The 26657-nt window shown below is 44.9% G+C and overlaps 1 protein-coding gene across 2 annotated transcripts in view; it reads left to right on the top strand.

Annotated features, from left to right (window-relative positions):
* Mpp7 (MAGUK p55 scaffold protein 7) overlaps positions 1 to 26657 on the top strand; it is a 179149-nt gene that overhangs the window by 67241 nt on the left and 85251 nt on the right. For both annotated transcript variants that reach the window (XM_055629393.1, XM_055629392.1), the window contains exon 3: positions 7362 to 7480. In XM_055629393.1, coding sequence (XP_055485368.1) covers positions 7362 to 7480 — 119 coding nt within the window. The remainder of the gene's footprint in view (positions 1 to 7361; positions 7481 to 26657) is intronic.

Raw genomic sequence — 26657 nt, 5'->3', positions numbered from 1 at the left:
TGCTGTTTTCCCAGGTCCGAGGGGGCTGCACGCTTATTGCCCAGCACACTGAAGGTGGAGACAGGCCGGCTTGGGCTGTATACTGGCACTGTGTGTGTTTTTTTTTTCTTTTATTAAAGTACTGTGATATAGTCTAGAGGTTGATGAACATAAAATGTTAGAGAATCTTATTAACCAAGGTGATGGCGCTGTGTGAATGTTACGACTTCCTGTGAACCATGTATGTGATCATCACAGTTACGGCTTTTTTTTATGGGTTAGTCAGTGTTTCCGCCCTCCCCAGTCTCTGATCAAACCACCTGTGTCCGAGGTAGAGGATGTAGGACTGTACAATATGAGCTTATTCTCACGGCGCTGCTGTGATAAGCACTGAAAAGAAAAAAAAAAAAAAAAAGATGAGATTGCTTTCATGAAGCTGCTAATGCTTTAGCTGACTTGAACTCACGTGTGGAATGCATGGTGACCTAGGCTTGGACCTGTGTGGTCAGGGCTGCCTGGACCGACAGCTGCACTGCCCGGATGGTGGCAAGCCTCAGCCTGTTTTAGAGCCGGAAGTTGCTGCCTAGAGACATCTTTATTCTTGAAGGACAGTGACAGGCATTACTGTTTTGCACACCACTGCTGCAGAGAAGATGGCTGCAGCGTAGTTGTCCGTGCTGACAGCTCAGGGAGTTCAGGGCCTGCAGTTTTAAATCTCACAGGAAAAGAAGCAGATTTCCATCATGATGAAGAGAGCCGTGCTGACACGTTTAAAGCCAGTCAGGCAGGTGAGCAAAACTGGTCCACAGGGCATGGACAAGTGGCCTGGCTCACAGAACTCGGCTTCGATGCTGCCGAGAGCCATCTCATTGGCACACTGCTCCCCGTGCTTCCATGAAGCCAAGATTTGCCATTCGGATGCTGTGGAACAGAGGGAGCAGGCTGCAGGACTTCACTCCCAAACAGTGGAGCCAGCGGGCTCGCTGAGATCTCTGTGTCTGTCTGCAGTGAGCCCCGATGTTACACACACCTTCCTCCCACAGCAGTGAACTGACGTTCTTTTTGCTGTTGTCCCATATTCAGGAGTTCTTTTTAGATTTTGACAGTGCTGAGGCTCTGAAACAGGCCCTCAGGTGACGCTAGGCAGGTGCAATGCACAACCCCAACTTCTGTTTCCTGTTTTCATGTGAGGAAGCCATGATCTGTCTTCTTTCACAACTACCATACGTGTGTGCAGAAGTTGGAGTTGTATGTTGTTTTGATAGGAAAGAGTTATGTAACTGTTCTCTAAAAATCAAAATCAGTGGAAGATCTATGTTGTGTCTGTCTGTGTACACACATATAAGAGATGACAGTTATCAATTCCCTCTGCCAGAGAAGCTGAGACTCCCGTGGGTCCCCAACTGCATCCTGCAGACCCAGAAGACCCACCCTGTGATCCATTGAGGCCTGAGGTGTAGGAGCCCTAGTGTAGGACACTGCCTGAGTGCGAGGGCCCCGAGAGCTGGTGCCGTGGTGGGGATCGAGGTGCTGGTCAGAGCTGGAGCCATGGTGAGGCTCAGGGTGTTGGTGAGAGCTGGTGCTGTGGTGAGGATTGGGTGCTGCTGAGCTCACACTGTGGTGAGGATTGGGTGCTGCCCAGCTGGTGCTGTGGTGAGGATTGCGGTGCTGGTATAAGTACTAGAGTCTGCTTGTATAAGTCCAGAGAGCCAGGAGTTGCTGTGTTTGCCCCGAAGGGATGAGAAGGTGGGTTTCCAGCTCACATAGGAAGCGAATCCTGTGGTGGTGCCTGGATATCTGGCTGGGGGCAGGAGGTTTGTCTTGACTCAGTCTCTAATAATGTGTACGTTTCCCAGCAGCACCCCTGTGGGCACCCCCAGAACTACTACTGTACCGTGAGCCATTGGGGACCCTTCAGTCCAGTCAGGGTGACTGTGAAATCAGTCATTGCAAAAGCATCATTGTTTGTTTAATTGAGAATGTTGGTTTACATAATCTCCTGCAACTGAGATGTAGAGTTCACAGTTTGCATGCAAACAGGACCCTTGAGGTGGCTTAAGTCAGATGGTAACTGATGACCCGAATTTGGTCCTAGGACCCACACGCTGGAAGGCAAGAACCAATGCCAGCAAGATGTTCTCTGTCCTCCTCATGTGCTTCATGGCATGAGCTTGCTCTCTGTCTCTCTTATATCTCTCCCTCCCCTCTCCAGTATCTCTCCCCTCCCTCCTCTCTCCCTATCCCCCCTCTGTTCTCCCTCCTCTCCTCTTTCTTTTCTTCTCCCCATCCCTTCTCTCACTTCTCCTCCCTCTCTCCCCCTTCTTGTACATGATAAGAAAATGTAATAAAGTGGATGAACATTGTAGATGCAAGCCTTTGATTTAGGATTTCTCTTTCAGGGCTATAGTAGCAAAGCCTCAATCTTCACTTGTCAATAACTTTAATTGAATCCCAGTGTGGAGCATCAGAAGCCTCCTTCCCAGAAGGGAGGCAGCCCCTCCCCGAAGGAGGAGACACCCACTTAGAGCAGTCTGTAGATTAAGCAGTTAGCACCTGGGCCTCAGCTGCACATATCCTTGTCTGCTCCATGAAAACAGAGGAGACCTTGAAGTCCTTTTCCGTTGCCTCTGTCAATGGCACGTTTTGTCAGAAGAGGGCGCCAGCAGGACACTGCGGCAGCAGGAGGCCGCCTTTGATCTGTGGTTTTCATTTGCTGAGTTGGGCTTCTGTCAGGGGCTTCTTAACAGCCCGTGTGGGAGTCTCCGGTGGCACTTACCCACTTTGAATTTTAGCAGCACGCCCACAAAAAGATTACTAGTGAGCCTCATAGCCATGCGCGGGTTGGCTTTCTGGGGTCCGTGTGCCGGCACACCTGCGGGGTGTCCAGTGTCTGCTGCACCAGCACAGTCTTGTGCGCTGGAGGGTATTTCCAGTTTCCCAGTCTTATGGGCGAATGTCATGTTTGCAAGTATTAGATACTTAAAAGAAATAGCTAAGCGGTTCCATTGTAGAGATAATAAAAGGTGCTCCCAAGTGAGAACAAACATCCAGTGGGCAGAATGGTTTGCAGTGGCAGTCCCACACAGGTAGCGAGAGTAAGGCAGCTCTTGCACAGCTTACCCGGAGGTAAAGTAATCTGTTCTGATTCTAACAGTGGCCCTCAAAGGGGGAGAGTCACCGGGGAAGCTTTTAATTAAGACGGTTCCAAGAAGCGTATGAAGGTGGTAAGAGTTGGAGGTCCACGTTAATATGTCTTATGAGCATTTTTTTAATCTGTATGGCAGATGTTTAACATATTAGTCACAATTACAAATTAACAAGTATATATATTATCTCAGTTTAATCGTATACGTATTTGGGATCCATATTGTCTTGGGAAAACAGGGTGTTTCACATTTGGCACATCCACCTGTCTGTCTGTCCTCAATCTCTCTTGCATATCATCAGAGATCCTAAGAACACTGGACACAGGGAGAGGGGTTTTCTCAATTTGGTTAGCTAGTGTAGTGATAGGAACATAAGGCTTCAGAACACGTCGGTTCTGAGGAATTTACTTTAAAAAGACTTAGCCCCTGTTGTGCTGCCAAGGAGAATATAGTCGCTTCCAAGGACTTTGCTTTCTGTGGTTTCCATTATCTGCCCTCAACTGTGGTCTGAGAATATTAAATGGAAAATTCCAGAAATAAACAATTCCTCAGTTTTAACTTGTGCACCTTCTTCTGTGGGATGGTAGAATGCCGCAGCGCCCCACCTGCAGGGTGAGTTATCCCCGTGTGCAGCGGATCCTCGCTGTGTATGCCACCTGCCTCTTAAGCAGTTGTTCGCCTCTGCTGTCACTGTGTCATGGTGCTGGTGTTTGTCATGTAACCTTCATTTTCTTTAATACTCACTCAAGGCACAAAAGCAGACAGGAAGCAGTGCAGCGGTGTCCGAGTTTGGTCCTGCCTGTGATTTCGCACATGCTCCGGGGACTGACCAATTCGTAAGGAAAAGAAATTTGTCATCATGGTTCTGAAGAACTAGCTGAGCACTGATGGGCGGTGTGGCAGGGCGTGGAGCGGGCTTTACTGTGTCATTAGGTGGAAGGGAAGGGAAGTGGGCAGAGAGGAGACTAGCAAACAAGAGGCTGAGTTTGCTCTTAGAATGAATTCACACCTACCATAAGTAACTGACTTAGATGAGAATGCTGATTCCTTCAGGCAGCGTCTGCATGCCTCGTCACCCTGAATTTTTATCTCCCAACATTGCAGCATCCCCCCTGGAGTGTGAATTATCCCTCTGTCCTGTGGATCCACACTGGGAATTCCCAACATCTGCTTTTGGGACGAGGAGGGGACCCAAAGCATAAACGCCTAATTCAGGTGTTCCTTCTCTGCCAATTTCTTCGTCAGCCTTGGAGGAGCTGACTCTCCCTTCCCTTAGGCTTTGCTCAGACACCAAGAATAGGTTAAAAAAAGTAAAGACGTGCCTTCTAATTCTAGTTCTGAGACCATTTGGTTGGACTTGAAGAACGTTCTTCACTGTTGGGGCTGGATTGCAGGTGTGTTTTCATCCCATGTCAGAACAGAGACTCCGCTTTGCTCACGGACTGGTGGTTCCAGAGCGATTGTTGCCTTCTCTGAGACGTAGGCCTCTGGCCTGTTTGCTCTGTCACCATGTCTTTGGTTTACGGTTGACACGCTCCTGTCTCTGCTGGCATTGGCTATGGCTTCCAGATCAGGTAGCTGCAGGGCAGGGACTGTGGTGGTAGCCTATCCACGTAATGCTGGAGAGACCAGAAAACCCAGATTTACGAGCCTTTGCTAGCAGGAAAATTGTTTCTTAAAACCTGAAGTATGAAATGGCTTGTTTCACAACATCTAAGCTGTCCTTGTGTAGACTTACACTTTCCATATGTAAAGGAGTGTGCTGTTGCATCCACCGGGGATGCCTGCAGGAGCTGCCCTGACTCGGCACCTTGGCACGCAGTGGTGTTCCGATCTAGAGGAAGATGCGTCAAGGACAGACCATTATCTTCTACCAAGGGCGTAGGCCTTAGAGCCCCATGATTCCATTGAACTCTTAAGACAACCATTTGACCTTAACCATGCTGTGTTGCCATTTTTATCTTGGGCTCACTGGAGGTTCATGTGTCATAAGAAATGATGTACACTTTCTTCCAGTGTCAACACGTACCGACCACAGCAGAATGTGACAGCCAGGAAGTTGTCAACGATACAACCTGCTGTGATTTGTGTGCCTCGCAGTTCACGTGCCAGGACCCTAGTTTGGGGGTGACAGTATGAGAGACGTGAGGCCTTTAGGAGGTCGCACCAGCAGGCTTCATCGCTCATGCTGAGTTAATGTGCTAATGCAGAATGAGCTCGTTGCGAATAGGTGTGCTGTTACCTCACTTGCCTTTTGCCATGGGACACCGGTACTGATGCCCGCAAAGGTGCCTCACCTTCAGGAGGGTCCTGCCCGCCAGCCGGTGGCGTTCTGCTGCAGCAACAGATTCACCATGTTTATGTGTTTGCATGTGTTTAGTTTCCTGTACCCAACTTAAAAACACAAAGGAAGTAAGGCTCAGATAAATCATACGAAATGCTTTAAACATAGACTCAGAGAGCAAATATTGATCTATCTCGGGTTTTCAGTAATAGAAATAATTAGTATTCTGGATTTCACTGGATTGCATGTGGACTCTGTCACGTACTTAACACGTAACAGGGCTGCTTGTGTATCGACTTATGTAATCTTCGTAGCAATTATGCCATGTAAGTTAGATCAGAGTTGGTTTACTCTCCTTAATAAAGCTTGAAGTCATTTTGCCAAGGTATAGACAAATTCTTTTTACAACTCCTGAAATCAACAGGAAAAAATTCTCCTTTTTTAAACATAATTTTACATGGTAAGTCTGTGGTGTAACCACTGACCCATAACCACTGGCAGTTGTTGAGGATGGGAATGTATCTCTTTGTGGGAGTTAGGAACGGAGGAAGGGTAAGTGAGTACTGGATTGTAGATACAGTTATGCTGACATATTTTAAACTCATTATTAAATTGTAAAGAAGAGCTAGTTTAGGCAGAGTGCCAGGTTTTAAAAAGAGAATTGATGGAAAATATTAATACTTAGAAATACAATTAGAGTTGTTCTGTAGTCTAATTTAAGGTTATTCTTGTGACTTTTTTTGGGGGAGGGATGGTAAATACAGCCCCAGGGATGTTTGGATTTAATCAGATATTCACAATTGCATTTCTGTATTTAGACTGGTGCCTCATGCATTTGCCTGTGAGTTAGGACTGATGTGTTAGAAAGATAATGGATATGCTAATCTAGAGTCCATAATTTTGTGTTCTTTGCTTGTTGAATGTCTTGTAAAGCTGTCTCTGTGATGGAGGGCAGCCCTTACCCAGACCAGGAGTAGCAACAACCCGGCATGCTGCCTGCCTCAGGAGGTCTTGGTGCTTCTGCAGAGAGCAGACAGAAAGAAAGGGGAATTTTGTCCTTTTTACCTCATGTAATCCCACTGGGAAATGCACCAAGTGCTGGGAGCTGATACTGGCTGCTGCCAGGTCGCCTCCCTCAGGAGTCACAGACAAGCATGCGACAGCTGAGCCCGGCTGCCCGTGACTGAGTGGATGGCTCCTGTGCTGGCCTCCTGTGGAGCACTGCGCTTCTGTCTGCCTCTAGCATCTCTTCACAGTGCCACAGCGGCCTGCATCTGCCGCCAGAGGGGAAGCAGACAAGCTACACACACTCCCGGTGTGACTGTGTTCTGCATGGTTTCTTTGAAAAGCCCCAGTCCACAATGATGGCACCGCACATGCGTCACCAGGGGATGGTGCGTGGTGGAACCTTATTTGCGTCTTCGAAAATGCACAGGTCTTGAGGCCTTATGTTATTAGAGCTTCCTTGCAAACTACAAAGCCTTTTCGTAGACCACTTTATCCATTTTCTCCTGAGAAGTTTTTCCTCCTTATGACTCATTCTGTTCCTTGGCTAGTAAGGGGGGAATGCAATAATTGTCAAGGAAAGGAATGCATGCCTTTTCTTTCTCCTTTCTTTCTTTCTCCTTTCTTTCTTTCTTTGAAGAATTGTACACATTTTCTGTCTTGGGTTATGTAAACTTGCATGACTGCAAAATGTTGACAAGTGTGAAAGGTAAAAAAAACCACAAAAAACACAAAACAAAAAACAGCTTTCCTGTTAATATACACTTCTCTGGAGTTTAAAAACCAAAACACTTTCTCTGCCTCTTGAGAGAACCGTTTTGCTAGATGGCCCAGAATACAAATCCAGTAAAAATGACATGTCCCAGCCGCCATTTACATATACACCTTCAGTGCAATTAATGAGATCACCTCAAGATTACACTTTGTGTTTTATTTTCATTTTATAGGTCTGTATGAGCTGTTGGCTGCATTGCCCGCCCAGCTGCAGCCACATGTGGATAGCCAGGAGGACTTGACCTTCCTCTGGGACATGTTTGGGGAAAAGAGCCTGCATTCACTGGTCAAGGTAAACCACACTGATGTCAGATTCTCTTTGCGAAAAACATATGGAAAAATATTTTGAGCGCCATCTAGTAAACTAGAGATGAAATTGTTACTGTCTGAAAACAAAACAGCCTTGTTCTGTTTCATGGCCGGGCGTGGAAGTTGTTAAAGATCTTACCAAAAATACATGGATGACTTCACGGTAGGCCGGCCATGTGCCCGTGCATGCTAATGTGGCGGCACTTACCCGCCCTTGTTTAGACAAAGGGCGAAATAGTGGCAGGGAGGCTGAGACTCCGTTATGGTCGGCATTCGTGAGCTGGAATTTCACTTAAATAAACAAATGTTCACAGCAGAAATTAGAAGGAATATGTGCACTGAGGTCAGAAACGGCAGCAGTCCAGAAGCCACATTAATTTAAAATAATTTCCTTTAACAAAGTCAACTGAAATTCTAGCAAGCTGTTTCTTTTATTGGCCTGACTCCATGGAAATGGTATTTTGTAGATAAATACAGTGGAGCTAAATACGAATAAAAACAGTTTTTGGAGACAGTTTTAGGGAAAGCATCCCGCCACGAGAACCGTCAGCCGCTGGGAACCAGATCCTGTCTTACTGAAACACTGGGAGTGACCAGTGCTCTTAAAATAGTAAAATGAGAACAAGAAACTCACTGGAAAACATGCCACTCCTGCTTGGGGAAATATGAACTGCGTTTTCTCTCCTTTAACTCAAGCTGAAAGAAATGCCGAGTCTTTCTATGTCTGTAGGAAGTAGATGCCCCTGTCTCTGTGAAATCTGGACCTATGCTTTATTCAGCTAACTTTGTTATGGTGTCTGTCCATGGGAGGCTTTCAACTGATACACAGTGTTTGAAAATTCACTTCTGCTGTTTACAGAACAGGCATAGTCTGTGTGTTTCTTTTCCTGAAGTATGTCTGCTTTGAGTAGCAACAGCGCTCAAGATGTTCAAGTCCATATGGGACGCTCCCCTGGCTCTCCCCTGGCAGCACGTTTAAAGCTTAGAGATTATGCATTCATTTCTTTTTCATAATAATGCAGTTGCTAACATGTCTTTATGCCGTAGTTCATTTTAGGCAGCTTACTTAATTTCTTGGGGCGAGTGAGAAATGGCCTTTGGGTTACAACTGGGGAGTTGCTGCCTTGGTATAGTAATGATAAAAAATGTTTCTGTGTTGAATGCAGGGACGCTGAAAAGCTACAGATGTATGCACACTGGTTTTAGTTTTTGCCAACAGGAATAACGTGTATTTGAATTGACATCATCCCTGAGTCAGGAAGTAAGCATTCTCCCAAATAATAGATGCGTATTTATTTGTGTGTATTTATAACATAGCTGTGATTTCATTATCTAAAATGGAAGTCAGAAAAGTGTGTCAGCAATTTCCATAAAACGGTGATCGTTTCAGTTCCTGGATAGCTATGGAAGTTAGGCTATTGAGTATCGAGGGAAAGCTTGTCAGAGCACGTGAAAGCTCAGAGAACTCTGGAGGTAGAAGCTACGGCTGTTAAAAGGATGAAACTAATGTAGAAAGCAAGTTCTAGTCACGTTGGATGGTGAGCCTTAGGCATAGGCTGCTTTCCAAAGCATCTGTCGGTAGCAAGTGAGTAGGAAGCATCCAGGAGGCTGCTAGGGTCTGGTTCCCTAAAACTGATGAAGCAAATGGTTGGTGTTTGGCATTTAGATGGCACGCTTGACGTGCGTGTCGCTCCAAGTGTTTTCAGTAATTGCTGTAACGGGTTTTTCGAAGGAGTGTTATTTTGTACCGCCTAGCGCATTTGTGATTCCTTCGTACTCTCTGCCTCCAGCTCTGATCAGATGCAGACCTCAAGGCTGTCCTCTGCCTGACCCATGCTATTAGTTTTAAATATGTAAAGTCTACACCGCCTCCAGGAGGCAAGCGCATGGAGCTTAGCTTAAAACAGCTGGAACAAACCGAGTAACCGTGTTCCAAACGCCTCTGTTTAAGGCTAGGGACAGAAGCCTTTAGCTTTTGTACATAAATCTTGCTAGAGCCAAAGGAATTTGTTTGAAAAGATTTGTTACAGAGTGAACCAAAAGGTGCTTTGGTTTTATGCTCTTGCCTGCAGTGAAAGCCGTTAGTGCGTGATTTAGAACTGGAGAGTGCAGAATTTGATTTTTCTCCTTGCACAGAATTTTCATGGTTCTTGCAGGCTGTGTGTGTGTGTGTGTGTCTATGTGTGTATGCTATAAGTTGCCACACAGCTTTAAAGGTTTAATATGCTTGTAAGCTTAGGGTCTGATGTTAAACATAAGCTAATAAGCCTCAAGAAGAGGCTTGTTAGCACATCACAGTCTAAGGGCCAGGTACAGTGCACCACCTTAGGATACTGAGATTGTTACTGGAAAGAAAGATTGATTGATTCTTGCAGACTTGAAAGCAACTGAATATTACCATCGATGAAGTTGATGCCCAAGAGCAGCACAGCTGAGTTACCAATCATCATCATCATCATCATCATCATCATCATCACAAAAAGTCTCAACACTTTAAATAAGTTTATGATTTTTCACTGGGACACCTTCATAGTCTGATGTGTTGGCTGAGGGTTATTTTTAAAAGAAAAGCTTTAGGTAGAAGAGCTGAAGCCAGATGGTGGTGATACACACCTTTAGTCCCAGCCTTCAAGAGGCAGAGGCAGGAGGATCTCTGTGAGTTCAAGACAAGCCTGGTCTGTCTCAAAAACAACACAAACAAACAAAGCCCTCCCCCAGGACAAGATCATGGTGTTCTGTCAGTCTTAGGAGGAAAAGGCACTGAGAGGGCTGAGAACCGTTGTGACAACTTGAGGGGACCTGCAGAGGTGGGGGATGAGGGAGTGGCAGTCACGAAGCCCGTGCGAGGAAGACACTGCGCACACACCTTTTGTTAAGGCATGGGATCAACAGAACATATATTTTTATGCCCTAACTCCAATTCCAGACTTATCTTCTGTTCTTAACCACTTCTTAAAAGGAGAATTCGATCTTATGACTTAATCTAAATTTTATTTAGTTGGATTTAAATTCAGTTTAGAACAAGACAGGGCATAAGAACTTGCTTAAATATTGGATTTCTTTTAAATTAGGTTGCATTTGTGTCCCTTCAAATTTGTGTCTCTTTGTTTTTCACTCAGAATTATATTCCTGTTGAGGATGAGAGTATCCAGTGATTATGACTTACATTCCTGAATGTGTTCCTTCTGCCCTTTCAGTAGTTTCGTGTGTGTGTGTGCGGGAAGAAATGAAGAAAAGAAAAGATGCTGTTGGAGCTTTATGTATCTTTAGACTCTGGAGCATTTCAACAAACACAAATCTTATATTTTCAGGGAGATTTTTCTTGCACAGTAGAACTACTGTTTTGTTTTTGTTTTTTTCTCCCTGGGAGTCCAGTGTTTCAGACAGTAATGCTGAGCTCTGGAACTTCAGTTGTGAAAGTGCTTGCCGTAGCCATGAGGCTCTGACCATGACTCCACTGGAGCCATGTTCCAGCAAACAGTCCTGGGGCTTGCAGTGCTAGGGCAGGGAAGGCAGAGGCGGGCAGAGCCCAGAAGTGCGCTGGCTTGCCATCCCCGCCTGCTTGTGAGCCATTCTGTGTGGGTGCTAGGAACTGGACCGAGGCCCTCTGCATGAGCAGTGGTTGTTCTTAACCATGGGGACAACCGTCCAGCTTGTCTTCTTGAAAGTAAACTGGTGGACTGTAGAGGCTAGGTGGGCATGGGCTTTCCAAGTTGGAGATGATGGCAGCCGAGCATGGAGAGGCATGCTGCCACTGCCGTTCCCTAGCAAACTGAGACCCCTCTACCCTGTGAGCTACCCACCAGTGCCCAGCTGTCCAGTGTTGGGAGGGACTCAGGGGCTAGTCTCTGGGAGTTCTCTACAAGCATATCCATTCTCATACAGTCTGACTATCTCCTCAGAGGAAATGAGAGGCGATTGTAGATGCTTTAAATGTTTGCTGAGCCGCATGTAGGGCATAATCAGATAATTAGACTCATTTCCAGAGGGTCGTTAGGCTCAAAGTTGTAGGTAATAGGCGTGGGTAGAGGGCTGCCAGGTAAAATGCAGGATAACACTCAAGTCACGCTGCGGCTGTTAGAGACCAGTTCCATGTATAATTGGTCTCATAGTTTGAGAGTACCTGATGATGTCATAATTTGTGTGAGTATGTGCCTCAGTGTGTGCATGGTGAAGATAGCGTAGGTCTCTGAATGTGTCCGCATGTTGAAATTTTATCCATCATTAAACAACTCATGCTTGCAGATTTAAAAACTCAAGAGCAAACTCAAAGACGGGTAGATTTTTCTCTTCTGTTATCTTTATAAGTCTTACAGTTTTATGCTACAGCTAGGCCTGTTAGTTTAACTTTTGGGGAAGGTCTGCGTCCCATGTCTGGATTAAGATTTTTTCACTTGAAGTTAGAGAGGGACCAGCCCATCCCCATGGGTGGGGGGCAGGATGACAGCAAGCATGGAGGCGGGAGCAGCTGAGAACGCACGTGCCGACCCAGATAGAAGCACAGAGGGCGAACTGGCATAGCACGCGGCTTTTTAAACCACAAAGCCCCTGCCTGGCAACATGCTTGTTTAGGCAAGGCCACACTTGCCAGTCCTACCCCCAAAGTGCCCCAGACTGTGGACCGAGTATTCAAATGCCTAAGACCTTGGAGGCCATCTCATTCAAACCGTCACAGACATGGTATTGTGTATTTAATTTCTGCTTTCAGCTCTTCATTGCTTATATAGAAGCAAACAGTTGACTTCTAAGTTTGTATCCTGTATCTTTGCTACATTGATTTTTTTTTTTTTTTAGTGCACAGAGTTTTGCTGCTCTTGGTTCTTTAGTATTTTCAATGTAATCATGCCACCTATAAACCTTTTTGAAAAAATTTCAATATATACTTCTTGATTCTTTTTTTTTTTTTTCTTACGATGTCAGTTAAAAATCTTGTGCAGAACTGAACAGCACTGGTAGGAATGGCCATCTTAGCATTCTTGTGTGTTTTAGGGAGAAAAGATATATAGTTCTTTACCACTTGACTAAGACAGTGAGCTGGAGAGATGGCTCAGCAGTTTATAACACTGGCTGCTCTAACGGAGGACCTGGGTTTGGTTTTCAACACCACATAATGGTTCAGAGCCATCTGTAATTCCAGTTCCGGGGCACCCCGTGTCCTCTCCTCACCGCCTCAGGCACAAGCATGCATGTGTTGCACAGACATACATGCCGGCATGGGGTCATGGGACTCCAGCTGTCAGGCTCGCTGACATATGACTTTACCCGCTGAGCCACCCTGCTAGTCCCTAGTCCCTGACTTTTAATTGCTTAGGCTGTTAATGATATGGGTTATACCTCCCAGAGGCCCAGGTTTCAGAGGTGAGGCCTTCACTGGGATAATGCGAGTGCTGATGAGACCTTTAAGGGGAGAGAGTCTGGTGGCGTCTGAGCTCGTCCTTGAACGTGCTGCCCTAAGCGGGGATGAGCGTAGGTCTCTGGAGATTCTGATTAGTTCGCAGTGAGTCTGACCCCTGAGTTACACTCTGACTCCCTACCTTGCCTCACAATCCCTCTTTCATGTGGCACTGCCGTGATGCATCCTTAGAGTGGGGCATCTCGCCAATCTCTGGTGAGCATGGCTGATGACGTTGGCCTCTGAATCTGAGCGAGCAAACCTCTTTTGTCTTTAAAGCGCCACCCTCAAATTTTTCATTGCAGTGATAGAACATAGAGTGGTCTGTTCCCACCATTCACGTTTAACATCGTGGTTTGTGTATTGGGAAATATTTATCATGTCTCAGTAGCATTCTGTTCAGTACATTTGTTAGTTTTAAGTTTTGTCCACACTCTTCTCCTTCTTTATGATTAGTTGGACATTTTATTCCAGTTACCTTCTTATCATTTTAATATTTCCCCTTAGTTAGTGAAGTGTAGTGGGTCTGTCTCAGATAACACTGCCATTTCACAGGTGGTACCGTTGCCACACCGGCGCATGCTCAGTTCTTCCTCCGGCTGTGTGTCCCCCTTCCTCCATCTCTCCTAGTACTCCTGTCAAGCCTGTCACTTACCCATATGTTGGAAACACTGAGCTGTTACCATTACAGCTTCAAACAAAAGCTATGTATTAGCCAAGCAATTCAGAATAAGAAAAATAAAAAATTGTAATTCATCTTCTCTTTACTACCTTTTCATCATTCTTATGTGTTTATGTAGATCTTGGGATTCTAACCTGAGATCATTTTTTACTCTCTGAAGAATGTCTCTTAACACTTTCTGGAAGACAGATCTACTGGTAATGAATTCCTTGCATTTTCATTTGTCTAAAAAGTTCATACTTTCCCACTGCTTCTGACATCAATTTTATTGGATAAAGAAATTGGCTGTGTGATGGTAGAGCAGTGTTAACCTCGGCCAATTCCCGGAAGGTGAGGCTCACTATCCATCCCCCACTGTTAGGCCCTGTGCCATCCCCCACTGTTAGGACTTGATCTTTATTTTTGGTCCTCTGCAGCTTTAATGTGATGGGCAGAGATGTGGGTGTTCCAGAATTTGCTTCTATTTTATGGATTTATTTATTTATCCTTAGATTTCCATGCTTGTAGTTTGTCATTGCATTTTGGACAACTCTCAGCATTTTTCCCTTCAGAGGTTTGTTCTATTCTCTTCTCCCAAGGCCTCTCTTCCATATTACCCTTTTCCTAATTGTCCCTCAGATCTTAAATCTTTGTGTCTCCACCCTCCTTCACTCACCCACTCATTTTCATTTCCACAGGGGAAGTTGCCATTATATTACTACTTTTGCTGGTGTGGGGCTTGAGGCAGAGTGTTCCCCAGAGGCCCACGTGTTTGAACCATTGGTCCCCAGTTGGTGGCGCTGTTTGGCAAGAGGAAGGAACCTCTAGGAGGTGGGGCCTTGCTGTAGGCAAGTACATTGCCAGGATCAGGACATTAGTGTTTATAACCTTGCCCTACTTCCCATGAGCCCTTTGGGCTTTCTGCTGGGCTGCCTACTGCCATGTCTGTCTGCTTTTATGGATCCTTCCTCTGGAACAGAAAGCATGTTTAACTCTTCCTCCTACAAGTTGCTTTTGGAGTATTTTATCACCGCAACAGAAATGTAAATGACACACCAGGCTGCCTGACCCTGAGAAGCACGTCGAAGGCTGCATTTGCTCTGCACAGTCACTCTCTGACTTCTCGGACTTGCTGTGGGTTGCCAGTGTCTTGACTGTCTCTGGTCACCTTACCGCTGTGGTGGGCTGTGCACCCTCTCCATCTGAACAGTCAGCATCCTGGGTATAGTTATGTTAAATTCCTTGTCTCCTTTGCCAAAGCCACCTTGTCTGGCTCTCCTTGTTACTTGGTTCATCTCTTTGGGTCATGTTTCCCTGCTGTTATTCTGCCTTAGGAAATTTTTGTTGAAAGCTGAATGTGGGATAATGGGGTAACGGGAACCCGGGAGTCTGGCTTTTACGGTGACCTTTATGGAAATGTGGCTTGGAACTGGACTAACTGGCACTTAGTCCAGAGCTTTGGGTTTTCCTCCTGCCTCCTCCTCTGGCCGCTCAGCCCCTTTGCTTTGGCATCTTCTTAAAAATGCTTTTCAGAGTGGTGCCTCAGAGCTCCTACTTACAACGCCTTGGGGTATCGTTGCGCACTCATTGGTGGTGGTAGGTTGTTTGAAAATGATTCAGGAATCTTAGTAAACGCAATTTTTTTGGGGTGTGTTTTGTTTTGTTTTGTTTTTTTCCTTTGGAGATGGATCTATCTAAGTAGCTGGCAGGTGACAGACTGGTAGGGACTGTCACTGTCCCACTGCTGACTTTCACCTCTTTCTGGGGTCCCGATGAGGTACTTACACCCTTGCTCTAATGTGTCCAATACATTGTAGGGCTGGTTTTCCCTGATAACATTTTAATACGTTCATGTGTGCATGATGCCACGTGCACAAGATCCTTAGTATCTACATAGAGATAGTGTGGAGAGATGGGTACCAGAGGCTGTGGAGGGAGAAGGGGAGAGCTGTTTCATGAGCACAGTTCGTGTTTTATAAGATAAAGAGATTCTCGAGATTTGAGGATGATTACACAGCAGTGTGAATGTAGTTAATGCCCTTATAATATCAGTTCACTGCAATACATTTATTTCATAGGGTGGTGGTCTTTCTACTCCCAGGGAGAGGTCATTCTGAGTCTTGGGGGCACATGGTCCAGTTCATGAGTGCACCCAGGTACACAGTCATCCTCCATTTAAAAGTGGGGTCTCTCAGGGCAAGGCATGGCCTGAAGAACTGTAATTTTACACGCTGTGGGGTAACTTAGGGAAAAGCTCAGCCTGACCTACCTCACCATCCTCTAACAGACACGTTTCTGAACTTGAAAATGCCGCAAGTGAACATGATTTCTTTGCTGACTGTTTAGATTCATTCATTTCCATTGGAGAAAGCATGAGGAGGCTTCCATATTTCTCCAATGAAACAAACCTCTCTTTCTTCTTATAGTTGAAGCGCTGTGGTCTGGTTATCAGTGCCCTTTAAACCAATTATACATCTAACTCAGTTTAGGTGATATTTCTTGGTGACATGACAGTCTTGTTTATTCATCCTGACCCTGTTGAATGGAGTGTTTTGAAGTAACACATTTCTGTCACTGGGGTCTCCTCTCTCTGGCTTCCTTTAGGATCTCCAGTCCTGGCGATGGCCATGAAAACATTCACAGAATACACGTAGGGTGCAGTTAGAAGAACCAGTGTACCACAGAGAGTAGTGGGACGCTCCCAAGTGAGAGTGGACTGTGGCTGAGGGCACAGTTCCACCCATTTACATTTACGGCAGGCCTGATTCTGTTCCTGCTGTCTCTGGGGCAGGCAGCCTCCATGTAAGGCATTTTCTTACCGAGAGCTTGCCAGACTTGTTTTCTCAACTCTTCAAAGATCAGAGAGCTGTTTTCTTTACTAGACAGCGTCTGGCCAGACACCGATCTTAGGCCTTGCTGGACATTCAGAGTGCCACCTCTCTGCCCAGGGTCGGAGATACAGCACACATTTCATTCTCTGGCCAGAGCTAGAAGCATCTCGTGGTCCCCGTTCTTGATTTCAGAAGCTACTGCTTTGGAAGGCAGGGTCCATCTCCAGGACTCTCTCCAAGCCTGCTGAGATGAGCTCGCTACCTAGCGGTTTTATAGTCTTTCCTACTTGGTTATTGCTGGGTTTCTCTCCTCATATCAAGAAGTGATGAGAAGCTTAATGGCTGCCGTTGGTGGTGATATTTCTGTGCTAGGGAATTAGATTCCAGGCTGAGATAATTTTGTAATACACACACACACACACACACACACACACACACAAGTTTAGGGCTTTTTGGAAGCACATCAGTCTGTGGAGAGAGAGGAATGGTGTCATGTCGTGAGAGAACCCCTTGAGGAGGTTGTGTTACTTGCCTCTGAGGTACTGTTTGTCTTGGGTGGGAGGAGGAAGAAGAAGACAGCCAGACACCGAGTGATCCGTGGCCACCTGGTCTGACAGAGCAGCTCCTTGGGCCTCACAGCTGGTAATGCTCCTGTGCCAATCAAAGGTAATTGTCCAGCCAGCTCTGCTGGAGAAACCAGACAGAGGCATTCCATATGTTACTGGGCACAGAAACACGTACAGCCTGCTGAAGATAGGAATTCCTGAGGCTCTGGGTAAATTGTTGTCTTTGTAATTCATACTCTCAAAACAGTGGCTCTACGCAGCTTGTTAGGTGTGTGCCGGGAGGAGAGAGAAGAGAGCAAAGCCAGGTCTGTGAGGCCTTGGTGGAGCTGCGTCTCCTGCCCAGTCTGGGTTTACTGTAATGGAAGAGTGCCTTTGGGAAGTTAGAGGGCATGTGGGTGAGTCTTCAAGAATTCATGGTTTCAGAACAACCACCTAACATGTGTATCTGGCCATAATTTAATAGGAAGGAATCTATTAGTCCCACAAAACCATTTCTTTCCTAGAAATATCACTGCCCTTGAGAACAGTCATTCATTAGAATGCTTGGAGTCAAGGCGTCTCTAATATTTTCATTTTCTTTGTCCAGCAATCCCTGTTACTCCCTAATCCCAGAGAATAGAAATTCCAGTTCCCTAGATACTGTGCTCAGCAGGGCAGGGGCCACAAGAGAAATTGTAGTCCCAGCCTCAGGAGACGTGGTCAGGGAACACTACCAAGGACTGAGCACAACAGGGGAGGGCAGGCTTGTCGAAGCATGCATTTGTAGTTCTGCTGCCTTGGACCAAATGAAGGTTACAAATAAACCTTTTACATCAGCTGATTTGGGCTGAAAGACTGGGTAATATTCCCTGAAGTTTAGTTAGGTTCCGGAGGTCCTTGTTAACCACCGCCACTGCAGAATGAAAGGGCTGGAAGCCCAGTGTGCAGCCAGAGATGGGGACGGCAGCTGCTAGAAAGGAGTGCTTTGTCTCTAGGACAGCAAGTGTGGCTCATCTCCTTGGGTTCCAGCTAGTACTCCCACGCCTCTTGCTCCCTCCTCCGTCATCTCCTTCTCATCGCCTGTACTGTGGAGTGTTGGCTACACTGAGTCCTTGTTTCACACCTGGCAGTGTTCTGGGCCCAAGCTCTACCCCCTGCCAGGATACCTCCCAAATCCCAGCTCCGATCTGGTCCCGTGCACTCAGGTTGGTGGACTTGGATTCCGCCCTTCTGGGGGTAAGGAAACCGTGGCATCACCCGCGTTTACTGCCACACTGCCTCAGTTACTTTATGTGCGAAGTAAATGCCTGCTTTGCAGTGCTCATTATCAGGATCGATTATTAATGACTGAGTGAATCAAATTCAAATTGACAAATGAATCTATGATGCATACTTTAAATGGTGAGTTGGTATTACCTCCGTCGTACTGTTTTTAAAACTTTTTTCAAGCCATGTTCATTGAGGCACCACTCTTTCCAACATCCCTTTGGCTGCCTGCTTACTCAGCCACAGTGTTGTTTTCTAGACTTATTATGCTTTCCTTTTTATTCCTTTTATTTATGTGTTCTGTTTAAAATTGTAGCCAGAATTTGATAGCAGAATGTGATTTAGAAATTCTTAGCAAAGTTCTTGAGTTAGCCAAATGTAGTTTCTAATTTTTCCTTCAGTTAAAAATGGTACAAAACATTTAGGGCGTTAGAAATAAGAGCAATGAGTTAAACACATGTCGTGTCTTAGGGAGCATGAGTCAATCCCCCTGACCTCCAGTGATGCTGGCGTCAGGTTTGTGTTCATGAACAGTGCGGAACATTAATGTTTTCATACCTTTTGTAAGTCGACTCGTACCGCTCAGTTTCTGTACCCAGTCTTTCTTTTTCCCTGAACATTTGGTTGAACATATTCATGGTACTGTAAGTCCACCCAGTTAAATTCTAGTCAGGCACTGAGGGATGGAGCCATCCATCCAGTGTGCTTTCCTGTTAGTGGGTGTATGTGTTGAGAACTGTCCTGTGGGCTGAAAGCCCCCTTCCAGTTGCTGCACAGTCGCAGCAGTTCTTGAGTGCTGAGATTTTCTTGTTTTACTCACAGGATTGACTGGAAGTGCCATGTTTTAGTTTTAGTTCAGCTTCGCTTTAATGGTGAGAAGTTGCCCGTGAGTTTCTTGGCTGTCCCTGCTCCTTTGTACACCCGCTGTCTCCCTGCCCTGTGGTGGTTTGCTTTTTCCTAGCTGGTTTGTAGCAGTCCCCTGCTGTGGCCTGATCTTGGATCTTTGTAATACAATGTAAGTGTTTGCTCACTTCGCTCAGTCTGGTAAGTGTTGAAACACACACACACACACACACACACACACACACACACACACACAAATACACACACACAAACACACACAGAAAGTTTTCTGGCTGCCGTAGGTGTAGAAGCAAAAGAGTTATAGACTCCTCCCCAGTACGAAATGAAATCTTTAGCTCTCCAGCCTTACTGAGTCTGGGTGTCTGCAGCCCCTAGACCAGTCTGAGTTTTATTCATGTTTGTTGGCTCCCTAGGTGTCCTTTGGGGCCGTCTGTTCTCACCTCAGGCTCCCATTTTGGGGTAAGAGGTATATAATTCACTTGTAGCATTTTGGGTACCATGGGTATGCTTCTCCGTTGAGTGGAGGGTTTTGGTCATCTTCTGTGTATGTCACTCGTCTCGGTTCACACTGTTTAGAGTGTTGTGGGGGTTTGAGAGGCGTTGCTAGATTAGAGGAGATGGAAAAGCCTGTTCCAATTTCTTTTTCCCAAACACTCTGTTTTCCATCAATTTCACAAAAACTTATTTGGCCTCCTTGAGGGGTAGTGATGGATTCTCACAACTCATTGTGCTGGTTGGCTGGCTTGTAGCTATTGGTGGATAATTGACTTAATGTAGTCTTTCTTTTTAGTCACTTCACATTGTGGCATGAATTGTGTGGTCTTTCTTACAGAGAGATCATAGTTCATGAAGGCTTTCTTTATTAAAGTGGCTTAAAGTGGAAGTTATTGTTAGTATTTTAATTACTCTGTTTTCAGTATGTTAAGTTGTGTATGTCAGTAAAGATGTCTTTTGGTGATGTTATCAGAAGGCAAGGCTGGAGTTAGATTGGCTTAAAACTCTTTCTGCGTTGCGTATGGTTTTTTTTTTTTTAAAGAATTTTAATATTTTCAAATGAAATAGTTTTAAAAGTTTGAAAGCACCCATAAGTTTTGGTGTGAATCTGTGATTAAGGTGTTATTATAAGCTTAAGTTACTGTAAGAAATCTAAATATGGATTGTAGGATTGTAGCTCCCCTTGTTAAGCCTGCAGCTCCGTGTGTAAGTCAGGCTGGTCTCAACACCACAGAGATCCTCCTGTTTGTGCTTCCACAGTAGGGGCTTAGTGGGGCACCTGCTTCCTGTGTGTGTAAAGTAGAATTACTGTAGAGCGGCCCACTCAGGTTTAGAGAGGTATTTTACATTATCCACTTATCTATCTTTCCCTCTGTCCATCTTTTCTTTGAGAATGATGTTCACAGAAGAAATCTCGACCGTCCTGTCCTTTGAATGTTAGTCACGGCCATGCCGTCTGTGCAGTGATGAAGGTGTGCGTGGAAGGGGACTGTTTCCCTGCTGGGCAGAAGCCCTGTAGAGCCATCAGACTGCCTTCCTCGTCTTTTCCTCTCTGTCCTCATGCTGTCTAGTGTTTCAGACCTTGGGCACACTTTCTACTTGGGTTAGTGAGCACATAAGACTCCGGAGCAGGGTTCTCTGAGGACATGCGTGGGGGGGGGGGGCTGTCAGCTAGAACATAAACCCTCATTGTCACAAGTCACTAAGATTTCAGGATTTGTTATTTGTACAGTTTAGCAAGCTTAATTCTAGCAAGTGTCTTCACCATATTACATTCCAAATCTGTTTCCCAGATGTAGCGTAGTTGGCAGTATGGCAGAGCTCACAATGCATGCAGTCATTCCCATTCCATGAAATTAGTTATTTGTGACAGCTGCTTGGTAAAAAGTTAATACTCGTCTTCTTGTCAAGATGTCATGACTTCTGTACTTTTTTCCATGATAAACCTAGTCAGGGTGTCGGGGTTCGAGGAAGGGGGATGGCACTCTTGCTTGACTATCCCCATGTCACGGGCTAGCACAGGCTGATGCTGTCTTGGGTCAGGCCGGTTTCATGTTCTCCCTCGTCAGCAGTCAAATGTCAAACATGTGTTGCTGGGACATCCCACCTTCCTTTTTCTAGTTGGTGTGTGGGTATAGGGAATCACCCGGCATGTCCTGTTCCTGTGTCTTTGTTTATATTCAGTGTGTTAAGGTTAGTTGTGCTTACCCAGCTCTTCCGAAAGCAAAAGAAGAAGAAAAAAATTAGACACTGATTCCAAAAGACCAAAAGATCTCTGTCGGCCTAAGAAAACTTGTAACTCTGTAAGACGGTCCTTAGGAGTAAGACTGCGGGATAGGGAACCTTGACCTTTGGTGGTTTACGACGAAGATACTCCTCTGACCTTCCCTGTTTAATAATTAAATGTTACACAGTTTGGCCGAGCAAACAAGGTCTTTGAGTACCAAAGACACACACGGTACCCTTCTTTTTTTTTCTAAAAGAAAGAAAAGCGGCCTTGGCTTCTCGGATGCTCTTGTCTGCGGGGAATGCTTGGATGTACCATGGAAGCTCGTCATCTCTCGTTGCTTTGCCCTCATCATCTTCATTTCTGTTTCTGTTAAAAACTGAATGAGGCTAACCGGCTACTTAAGAACACATCCTGTCTCTGGAGAGCCATTGCTTAAACAGGTGTAAGTAAGACAGCCGATCAACATTTTACTCCTGTTACCTGACACAGGAGCTGTGCTGCTTGGCCGTTTAGTTCCAGCAAACCTGGCCACACCACTGTCCTGTGCTCCTTAAGGTCAGCGGCCTTAATCTCAGACATCCACTAGATGGCACCATTCCTTACGAAATTTGACACCCTTGCTCAAGGACCTTGTCTGTCCATTTGTCATTGAAGGTTAAAAATAAAAAAGGCAAATTCAGGCCAAGGCAGAATGAAAAACTTGTGAAATCTTCTCACATCATGTAAAGGGCCATGGAGCTTTGCGGTAGAGGTATTTATGATTGATAACGTATTATATTTCCAGAGAATCTGATTTTATGATCTGGCACTTTGGTGTAAACCGTATTTAAATGTGTAGTGTGTTAGGTAATGATGGTGACACACAGGCAAACATGGGCTTGGTGGTCTTCTGTCGTGGCTCTGGGAATCCAGATCAGTCACACCAGTAAGCAGATACTAGTCACACATGAGATTTGCTACTTAAACTGTGTAACGGGTGGAGAAGGGGTGTTTGCTCAGTCTTCTGGTGTGCCCACTGAGCTAATCATGAGAGGCCTGCAGTTTGCTTAAAAACTCACCAGGTAAAGCAGGGCATTGCAGGTACCTGTGCTGGCAGCACTTGAGGGTCTAAGGAAGCGGAATCGTGAGCTTTGGGTCAGTGTGGGCCACAGACAAGGCCAGTGCGGTCTGAAACTCCTAAGGAGGCCATTCTCCAGAAGCCAGGGGTTGTTGTGAAATTAAGAGTGAATTGAAGGAGAAATTTCCCAGGCCTACAGAAACAGTCAGTGTAGCCTGTTGGGGAGCTGCCGTTTCAGTGAGAGGCCCTGTTCCTTAAGCCGAAATGCGGAGGTCTGCACATATGCATACTTGAATTACACATGGGTACATGGACTCTGCCCCCACGAACATAAGATGTCATGGGGACAGGGTTATATCTACACATTCCCCACCCTTGTGTACTTGAAGGTGAAGTGCTAGAATCAGGACTTTCTCTTGCTCTTGCCTGTAGGCTTCTAATAGTGACCTGGGCGTTCATTTCCCCAGCTCTGAACAGCCTTTCATGGTAAACATGTTAAGGCTTGTGGTTAGTATCAGCAATAAGCTGTGAAGTATTTTTTCCCCATATATTCCCTCTTTTATCTTGGATCATTGTGTTCAACCAGGACTGCTAGGTCCTCAGTGAGTAACCACCAGCTCGGAGCTTCAGTTCTTCAGGTCCATAGACACAGTTTCTGTTTTTCTGAGTTCTGACCTCTCTCTCTCTCTTTCCTTCTTTCTTTCTTTCCTTCTTTCTTCCTTCCTTCCTTCCTTCCTTCCTTCCTTCCTTCCTTCCTTCCTTCCTTCCTTCCTTTCTTTCTCTCCTTCCTTCCTTCCTTCTTTCTTTCCTTCCTTCCTTTCCTCCCTCCCTCCCTCCCTCCCTCCCTCCCTCCCTCCCTCCCTCCTTCCTTCCTTCCTTCCTTCCTTCCTTCCTTCCTTCCTTCTTTCCTTCCTTCCTTTCCTCCCTCCTTCCTTCCTTCTTTATTTCTTTCCTATTTTGGCCCTTACATTAGTACTTAGATATAAGTTTGTCTAAAACTAAAATCTCAAATCCATAATTTCTTTTTTACTACCTTAATTGTATTTGCTTTTTTGGCTTCCCAGCACAAAGTGCTTTTGTCTAAGGATAACTTTACTTCCTAATGTTTTGTATTTTCTTCATATCGTTTATTCTTTGTGCTGTTCTGCATTATGTTGGTATCAAAGTGCTGTAGAAGGAATCTCTTATGTCTGTATGGAAACAACACCCATCAATAAAAAGCTAATGGCCTGTAGCTGAAGCAGTAAATAGGAGGGAGGAGATCCAGTAGACAAAAAGGATTCTGGGATACAGCTGGGAGTAGGAGAGTCATCTGGCAGATGTGAGGAGGACAGACACATGGCACCTGAGCAGAGGTAACCAGCCATGTGGCAGAATGTAGATTAGTATAAATGTGTTATTTTAAGGTTTGAGCTAGTCAGAGAAGAGCCTAGCTATATGGCCTAGGTGTTTGTACATACATTTTGAGTCATTATTCTGGGAGCTTGGGGCCAGGAAGAAAACCACACATAACAACACACTGTCCTGTAAAGTAAAATATATTAGTTTCATGGGAGGCATAGTATGTCTGGATACAGTAGGTATATTTATAACATTAAGTCTGCTATCAAGTTTTGTAAAATTTTTCATTTATCTAGATATTTACTTTCTTTCAGTAGTACTTTATAATTTTCTTTTATAGATTTTTACATATCACTGACTACAATTCTTCCTAGGCACTAAAAATTTAATGTTTAGCTGCTTAGCCCTTGCATATTGAAATACATTCTGTTGATCAGACCATTTCCTCCTGCTGGGTTGCTTCACTAAGCCCTGAGATGAGAGTTTATGCCAGTGTTGTTTTGAACAAAACCTCAGTTGTTCAATTTTACCAATGAAGACTCTGGAGCCAGATGCTGGGGTGAAAGCCTACTAGCTCAGAGAAAGTACCCAGCTGACCTTCTTCCTCAGCGACATCCTGGAAGGAATGCCCTTCTCAAACAACCTTCTTTAAACTCTGTGTCTCCCTTCTTCCTGTGCATCTCTGTCTGTCCTCCTGACTTCCTCTTTTTCTCTGTGGATTTTTTTAGTACTCTTATGTTCACTTCCTGTCAACTTGTTGCTTGATCTGCCTCTTGATCTATGGTTGATGTTAGTTAATCCTGTTTACAATATGCTTACTATTTACAATAAAATAATCCTATTTATATATAATATTCATCCAAGAAATCTCTTAGATGAAAGATGTGTGTTAAGGCTGAACCACACTATAACTAGAAAAGGGTTTGTTCCCCCCCTCCCCCCAGTAAATAACACCGTCTGGGGGGGTTCATAGTGTGATCAAATATCCTGTAATAGACTAGTCTTATTCTGATGTTTTATCCCATGTTAGGCCTCCTGAGAGGCCTGCTCTTTTCTGAGGGGGAATGGAGAAGGAGTGGATCTCAGGGAGAGGACAGGTGGGAGGGGTAGACTGGGAGAAGTGGAGGGAGAGGAAACTGAGGTTGGAATTTATTGTATGAGAGAAGAATTTTAAACAAAGAATTCATTTAGTTCTTCAATTTGATGGTTTAATTAAGAACTCTTATTACTTTCTCTGTACATTCTTTAATTAACATGGCAGCTTTGTTTCTTCCATTACATTATTCCTTCTACCTATCACTGTTTTTATTGAGTGCTGTATTTCCCCTTTTCTTCCTCCTCCTCATTATTGTCAAACATCTATCTATGTATCACCTATTAAACTTGTCTGTCTATCCACAGCAATCACATAGTCATTATTCATTTTATTTATATATTTAATCTATCTGTTTTCCCTCCTGTAGTTTAGTCTAAGACTTCTATAACACGGTTAAAAGACAATTACAGTAACAGATCGCTCTCCAGTATAACAGGTCTGTCTCCGTGTATATTTTCCCTTCCTACCCACCTTTGGATGCAAGCACCCCGTATCCTGCATCCCTAGCCTCCCTGCCCACTCCAGTTGGACTCTCTCTGAGATGTTTATGTGTGTTTGCTTTTCTTCCATTCCTTGGAAGAGGACTTTAGTCACCCTTTTGTCCTCTCTTGCCTTTTTATTTTTTTTATTCAAAACTTTATTTTAAAGCCAGGTGATGGTGATGTACACCTTTAATCCCAGCAATCGGGATGCTGGGATTAAAGGCTTCGAAGGTCAAAGAGGTCACTCATATGCAGTGTACCAAGTCTGGACACGGTAGCACTCAGCATGTGTTGGTATTAGAATTATTAGTAGTCATTGGAAGGTACCATATTCATTCATTTGACAGAACAAACACCTATTTGAATAAAATATTAAAGCTGGCAGTGATTGAAAGAAAATATAAAAATGAAATTAATTTATTGCCAGCCTGACTCATATTTTGGCACTTATATAATTAGAAATATGAGCAGTAATCAGTAGTATAACTGGCATAATTTTTATAACCCAAAGTGTTTTTAATATTGAGTTCCTTAATGATATTGGCTTGTTTTTATTCTTTGGAGGTTGATGAAAGTATTATTCATTTTAGTTACACTTTTTGCTGCCACCCATTCCAAATGCGTAGAATACTTGCAACCTGAGCCTGTGGAGTAAAATCTGGATGCCTCCACGGTAGCGGCTTTGGCAGAGGCAGAAATTTAATACAAGTGTGTCTGGGACAGGGCAAGTGCCTACGACGGACCGTCTCAGCACGTGCTCTGTGGAGTTGCTTAGCTTTCCTGTGTAATAAGAGTGGCAGAGGATTCAGTGAGATCCACGTGGGTATGTGCAGGGCATTGTTGCATAAAATTCTAACAGGACCTGTTTCTGAATCACAAATTTTACTTCTTAGCATATTTACTTCTGCTAAAATTTAAAATCCACAGCATGGGACAGTCCTAATATGCACTCGGATGAAGTGATACTTTGGAAACTCACAGGACAGCTTGATTTGGCATCTTGCAACTTCTTGAAAGGGCTGCAGAATCTGTGACGTCATCCTCTCCGTAGGCCAATAAAAGTACATTGCATCATTGGCGATCTGGCAGAGTTAGGATCTCATGATGTGGGGTAGCTATGGGGCCGTCCAGTGCGTCTGAAGAGTACCTCACATTCTAAGAGGTGGCAAAGCCACTCAGCTAGAAAGGTGCTTGGGTTTGAGTATTTGCATGATGCTAGAGACTAGCCGCTTTCACTATGTGTGAGGTCTGCTGTTTAGAATGACCATAGCTGTGGAAGTGCCGCACAAGCACACGATACCATAGTTAAGATTAATGCAGGAGATGTGGCCGGGTGACAGGAATTAACTGGGTTTCCACAGAGTCCTTCTCCTGCTGGGTGTAAAGTTTGGTGTGCTTAGA

This window comes from Psammomys obesus, unplaced genomic scaffold, assembly GCF_907164565.1.
Source record: "Psammomys obesus unplaced genomic scaffold, mPsaObe1.curated_primary_1811, whole genome shotgun sequence".
NCBI classification, from domain to species: Eukaryota; Metazoa; Chordata; class Mammalia; order Rodentia; family Muridae; genus Psammomys; species Psammomys obesus.
This window is presented reverse-complemented; position numbering and strand designations above follow the sequence as displayed.